This window comes from Megalobrama amblycephala, linkage group LG4 (assembly GCF_018812025.1).
Source record: "Megalobrama amblycephala isolate DHTTF-2021 linkage group LG4, ASM1881202v1, whole genome shotgun sequence".
In the NCBI taxonomy this organism is placed as follows: domain Eukaryota; kingdom Metazoa; phylum Chordata; class Actinopteri; order Cypriniformes; family Xenocyprididae; genus Megalobrama; species Megalobrama amblycephala.
This window is the reverse complement of record NC_063047.1, coordinates 5653581-5660229: the sequence shown is the minus strand read 5'-3', so window position 1 is coordinate 5660229 and position 6649 is coordinate 5653581. Positions and strand designations below refer to the sequence as shown.

The following is a 6649-nucleotide window of genomic DNA, read 5'->3' as shown; positions in this document are numbered from 1 at the left end:
CCCCTCCTAAAATACTTGGAAATATGGGATGGTCTTTCTTTACGATGTTTGCGTGTCGCTCTTTTTGAATGTGGGTTGTGGTTTTCACTCTGACACTACGCCGTTTGCGTAACTTATTTTAGAATCCGCGTATCCTGTCAGATACGCACTGTACTGCTGTGTGACAAGCGACAATTTACATTTACCTCCTACTCTCTTTACTGGTGAGTGTATTATTTCTACGTGTTTAACAGCTAATTATAAATATTCTTACACATGTACTAGCAAAAATATTGTCCAGTAAATTTAAGTTGCTTGGGGGTTTTACTTTAATGCGGATTCATGTCGGATAGCTTGTTTAGCGTGCTAGCATGTTTTACTGTCTTCCAAATTTAGCTGAGCATCTAAAAACACACTCATGCTTTGTTGCCCAGATGATTATTTAATGGCCAAGCATTATTATGTTTTTAAAGAGTACTAACAAATACTGTTGCCAGGAGAAGATATCTGCTGACGAAAAAAACCCGGATCCTCCTTATTTAAAGCGATTTGCCAAGTTGAAAACGCCCCTGAATTGTATCTAAACTCTCTCTATTGCAAACGTTTGAGTATTTAAACGTAAGTTTATACATACTTCGCTTGGTAAATGTATGAGTTTTTTTCTTTCTTGCGGTTTAATTAGTTTGGGTGTTGGATGGATGGGGGACATACTTGTTGTGGGTGTGTCCGCAGTTGTTTCAATATTGTGTGATTGACATTAACAAAAACCCGTGTGCTCATATTTCTGTATTAAACCTTTCAACAAACGTGTTTTAATGTAGTTTGTGTTGCTGTTAATAATATGTGTATACTAACGGATTTAAGTTTGGTTTGGTGCTTTTAGTGACTATATGTTGTATAACAATTCAGAGACGTTATTCTACATTATATTTTCTTCCTCTCTGAAAGTGAGTGAACCATTTGTGCCACAAGATGTTCCTAGCCAAGAAACTCCTTGGAGGCATTATTGATGTGGTCAGGTGAGGCAATATTTCACTACAAAATTGCTCTCTTTCATCTGTGCATTGGCTTTCCTATTAGTACTTTGAAAACTTTTAGTCTGGGACTAGGCTTAAGCCTTGTCTGTAAAACAGGGCATTAATGCTTAAAAATGGAAGAGAGACTAAATGTTTCTGACCTTTCTTAAAATATATTATTGTTTAACATATCCAATGACTATAAATCAAAGGTTTTATATTCACTGCCATTTTAATTCATTTAAGTGCTTTGTGGGATTGTAGTTCATTCTTTTATAAAAAATGTTAAGGTCAAAGTCTTGTAACTTTGTCTTTCTCTGTGATTTTCTAGTGTTTTTTGATTCAAATCAAAGGTACTTGTGGGGAGAAAAATATATATATACGTTCAATAAATGCAGACTGTTCTGCTTCTGTTATTTTATGAGAATTTGGATTAGTAGTACTGCTTTGGTGGTAGTAATATTTGTTTATTAATAAGATGGAAATACTAATACAACATGTACTTGTACAGCTGTGATTTCTTGCGGATGTGTCGTCGATTTGAAAGCATAATTATGCCTTCTCTTCCTGTTTCCACAGCAACATCGACCCCGGCCAGTTTGTGCCTTCAGATCCTGTGAGTAACAGGAGCTTTCAGTGATGTGAAGTGAAGTGATCCACTGAAGTGGTTGTTGTCAGTCATCTCTGACCTGTTTCAATAATAAGCCACTGGAAAGAATCCTGCAGTGTTGAGTAGTTTAGTGCCCATATTTTTGATGTGTACACTCGATAATAAAAAATATCTTTTGTATTTCTACAGAAATCTTTGAAAATTGAATTATGAATGGAAAGCAGTACTAAATTTGGGGCTCAATTGTGGCACTCAATAATCATTTGGGTAATTAATAAATCAGTTTAATAAATCAATAATTAATAAATCAGTCAACTAAGAAGATCAATTAATTGAAAATCAGTAAATCAATCAAACAATCAATTGTCAACATGTGGATAAATAGATTTAAAAAATTGCAATCTGATAAATAATTAAAAAAAAATCAGTTAATAAAAAAATGTAGATACAAAATTTAAGTACATATTAGAATACATATATTAATATTACATATATTCAGTCTGGCAATTACTGATATTGAAATAATTATTAAATAATGCAATGTTTTGTTGAAAAACCAATAATTGGGCAATAGAAACACCATTAGACTTTTGAAGAGCTATATCCAATGTAATTTATTCTTTGCCAAATGCTTCAAAGTATTGTCTGTATCATAAAGACACTGTACAGTGTGTCTCTGATAGCTTATTCAAAATAAGAATGATTGACAGTTCTTGCAATATTAAGCACATTTGCATTGGAAATGTGTCTATAAAGTAAGTTGTGGAGAAAAAAAGGAAGTGTGAGCATTTGAGATGCTGATACTATTGACATCCCTCTCCAGCCCCCACCCCGCAGACCACTGGCTTATGCTGAGGCCAATGAGTCTGAGGAAGAGAAGCAGTTCCGTAGAGTGTTCCAGCAGCTCGCTGGCGATGTTAGTATTACACAAGCAAATATTCATATATATACACAGATACGTACAATAAACGCTGCCTATCGTAAACATTTATTTTTGTTTCAGGACATGGAAGTAAGTCCCAATGAACTGATGAACATCCTTAACAGAATCATCTCAAAACGTGAGTTGTGTGTGTGTGTGTGTGTGTGTGTGTGTGTGTGTGTCTGATGTCTGCTGCTGTGTAATGCTGATTCTCTCTGCCCTGTATGTTATTGCAGATGGTGATCTGAAGACAGATGGCTTTACTATTGAGTCATGTAGAAGTATGGTGGCTGTCATGGATGTATCCTTCCTCATTTGATCCTGAACACTTGATTTCACACAAACCAAGTTTTTGCGCTGATTTGAGTGGAAAATATATTACAATAACTCTAACCGATACTGATAAGATGATAATGATTATAATGGCTGTAAATGGATACACAATTTTGTCTTAACTAAAAATAAAACACATAATACGTAGATGCTACAAGTGAATTAAGGCATCACAACATTATAATGTACAGTATGAAAGATAGATATTAATTTTGATTGAATGATCGTTAGATGACATCAAAGGTAATATGAATGTGAAAATAAGCAATTAGCAACTAAATATCTAATATCAACCAATACATTTTGTTATTGCGATAGGGTAGTATAGAGTACAGAGGAAGCGGGAAGGGTCCACGAGCCGGGACTCAAACTCGGGGCAAACTCTGACAACCAATACCAAAAATATATAAAAAATCTTTGAGGCAAATGTTGAGATTTTTGATGGTGTTTGATCTTGACAATGTGATCCAGAGTGACAGCACAGGTAAATTGGGCTTCCATGAGTTTAAACACCTCTGGAACAACATCAAAAAATGGCAGGTGAGTAGAGGATGTAACAATAGCTTGAAGATTTGTCTTTGTGATTTTAAACTAGAGATTTGGTTTAACTAAGCTGTGTATTTGTATGCTGTTGTGTTTGATCTATTCATGTAGCCGATTCAAGATTGACATGTTTTGTTATGATTGTACAGAAAAGGAACTCTGCATTAAGAGTAAATAGACTTATCACTGAAACAGTGAGACCATTAACAAAAAAAAAAAAAAAAAAAAAAAACAAGTTAACATAAGCCACTGTTTGTCTTATAGGCAGTTTATAAGAGTTATGACAGGGATCACTCAGGAACTATTGGAGCAGATGAGCTTCCAGCTGCCTTCAGAGCTGCAGGTAAATACCCATTGTGGATTTACATCATCCCCATCTGTAATGATATCATAAACAAACCCCAGTTAATGGATTCTTTAGGGGTTTAGGATATATATTATATTGATTATAAGACTGCATGGAATTGTTTGGTGGAAAAATCATCTTGGACAATATTAGTCATGTGCTAGTTTCAGTCCAGTGGGAGCTGGTACCTGAACAAGGCTGGCACAATAGCTCTGTTTTCAATGATGTTAAAGGGGTAATTAACCACTGACAAGATGGGTTTTTAATAAAACTTGGCTGTCTATGCAGTAGAAAGGCAATTAAAAAAACCTGGTGCTTCATGACTATAGAAAACAGAAAAGGGCTGTGGTGTACACCCGTAATGAACTGAATTCGATTTGAACATCCGTGAGTGGTAATACAAAATGTGGACCTGTAATTTTAACAATAGCCCTGGAGCTGTCAAAAGTCTGTTTTTGCTGACAAATAAACCAGGAGAGTAGGTTGCAGCTAACATTGAGAAAGAGTATACATTGTTCAGTTACATATACTACTGGCATTGTAACAATACGAAGCTGGTTAAAAATGGGCAAACTTGTCCTTTTTATATATTGTGGTGATCACATTTGAACTGTACGTTCATCCTTTGTATCATCTTCTATGTCTTGTGCTCCCGTCAGGTTTCCCATTGAATGATCAACTCTTTCAGATGATTATTCGCAGATATAGCGATGAGAGTGGAAACATGGATTTTGACAATTACATCGGATGCCTTGTGAGACTTGATGCCATGTGCCGTAAGTTGATAATAAAGGAAAAAATACTTTTTAAATAGGTTTAGCTGAGTGAAATGGTTTATTTCAGTGTTTAATAGCTCTAGATATACACAGATTAGAGTGAGTAGAGGAGGAAACAAGGGAGTAACATGGTCTGAAAATGTAAACGCTGACCTTGCCTTGTTTTTCCTATCTTGTTTAGTAGCCGTTAATTAAAATGGCCGCTATGAGGCAAATTTGATGTTTACTCTTAAGGTATGCAGGTACTTTATATAGGTTTCGTGTCCTTTAGTCCATGTCTGCTTTGAAGCCATGTGCTAGTGTACTGCTTGAGTTGGATGATGACTCAGCTTACACACAGGCACTACAAATGTTTATCCAATAAAATGCTTTCTATAATAAGAATTCCCCCTCCCCCCAATACCACGTCTCTAACTAGCAATAGCAAATATCAAAGCATGAGTGGGGTGTAACCTGAAGGCGACTGGAACATATCAGCACAATAACAGACATCCCACTTCTCCTGGAAGTTCCGGAAGTCTCCCAGCATTTTGATAGCAGCTACCTGACACCTGCAAATTATTCACAATATCCCAGAAATTGAGCAAGCAAGAGAGAAGGCCTGTTTCCACCCAGTTTTAAGATACATTTTTGGTGATCTAATCACAAGTAGTCTTGGTCAGCCAAGATGCAAAACTATTATGCAAAACAACTGTTTTGCATATTAGCGTTGTCAGTTACTGTTGACACCTTGTACTAAGATGCGTTTCAAATGCATCTCCTGTGACCACTTGCGTTCTGTTTTCATTGAGACCTTCCTCTCTTATTAACCTGTAAACCCATGTTACTCAGCTTTTGTGAAAGGATATAATATAATACATTTTGAGAATGAGTTTTTGCAGGGTGGGAACTTTGTTCGTCAGTCCATTTAATGCAATCTTTATGAGCAGCTGTTGGGGGATTAAAGGTATTTTATCAAATTTACTCAGTTCGGTTACTTGTTGCTCCACCTGTAGGCTATTGGAAAATTCAGACATTTTGTTAATTGGTTCAGTATGTATATATGATGTCTCAGAGCTAAGAATTTCGATTTTTTTTCTGGACTCTGGATCTAAAAGTTACAGTGGTTTTGTGTATTTTTTTTTATTATAGGACCCCTTTAAGCTGTGTGTATTGAATTTTATACAGAATAAATGAAATGATTCTTTAGTTAATGACGTGTTAAAGATACTTATTTGTGTCATATTTGTTCACAACAGGCGCCTTCAAGACTCTTGACAAAGACAATGATGGCACAATCAAGGTCAATGTTCAGGAGGTAAGAGAATTTTAATATCTTTACAACTTAATGACACAAAGAGTATCAAATTTACTGAGGATAAAAGGTTCTGTAATATATAATTATAAATGAAATTCTGTCTCTTCACAGTGGCTGCAGCTGACAATGTACTCCTGAGTGATGTGAAGGTCTGCGATGATGCTAAAAACTATCAATTATATGCAAGAATGACTTTATGCTTTACACGGCTCCATCTCTTGTTTTTCACACAGTATAGCACTAATTCTAGAGAAACACCAGCATGGAGCTTTTCAACCACTGGGGTTATGTGGGTCACTCGACTATGCCATTCTCTTTCTCTGTGCGTTTTTTACTTTTACCATTTTAGTACATTTAGTCCAATAGTAGCATTGTTCAACAGAAAACTAACCAAAGAAAGAAAATTATAAGATGTGTCAAAATTAACAAATATGCCTTTATGAAGAGTCTAGTTTCAGTTACAAATATGCACAACTGTTTTGCATATAAGTGTTGTCAGTTGCCAATTTTGCATGAAGCCAATGGGGGATCGAAGGGATAAAAGTATTGCCACAAATTTATCATGAAAATCTGGTGTCAAATACAATTTTATATTGAATAAAAAATGAAAGTGATACCTTTTGTGTTTTATCAGCAGTTTGTTTATTGATTAATTTGATCATTGATGTGTTTTGATGCAGTAATAGTTTGTATGTTTCTATATATTATATATCTGACCAACGTGTTACCTCCAATTGCTATAAATAAAACATAAACGTATTCCTATAAACGCGAAAATTTTAGCTAATGGGACATTGTCGTCAGCTTTATCTAAACTAAAGCGTGTG

At 35.3% G+C, this 6649-nt stretch overlaps 1 protein-coding gene across 2 annotated transcripts; it reads left to right on the top strand.

Moving 5' to 3' along the window:
* The first annotated feature begins 54 nt into the window (after positions 1–54).
* Positions 55–6436, top strand: capns1a (calpain, small subunit 1 a). Of its 2 annotated transcripts, none has more exons than XM_048186997.1 (11): positions 55–203; positions 928–998; positions 1575–1611; positions 2429–2521; positions 2609–2666; positions 2764–2828; positions 3332–3400; positions 3668–3746; positions 4409–4525; positions 5764–5822; positions 5934–6436. In XM_048186997.1, exons 2-11 carry the CDS (start codon positions 952–954, stop codon positions 5958–5960), a joined length of 651 nt encoding a protein of 216 aa, XP_048042954.1. In that variant the 5' UTR covers positions 55–203; positions 928–951; the 3' UTR covers positions 5961–6436. The 2 variants fall into 2 exon arrangements, with proteins under 2 accessions (XP_048042954.1, XP_048042955.1); XM_048186998.1 differs by lacking the exon at positions 55–203 and adding an exon at positions 575–597.
* The last annotated feature ends 213 nt before the right edge of the window (positions 6437–6649 follow it).

Bases quoted from the DNA above. Each gene is read 5' to 3' on its own strand.
- capns1a (XM_048186997.1), top strand. From the start codon at position 952: ATGTTCCTAGCCAAGAAACTCCTTGGAGGCATTATTGATGTGGTCAG. The intron at 3,401-3,667 runs GTGAGTAGAGGA...TTTGTCTTATAG, and splicing joins ACAACATCAAAAAATGGCAG to GCAGTTTATAAGAGTTATGA. The intron at 5,823-5,933 runs GTAAGAGAATTT...GTCTCTTCACAG, and splicing joins TCAAGGTCAATGTTCAGGAG to TGGCTGCAGCTGACAATGTA.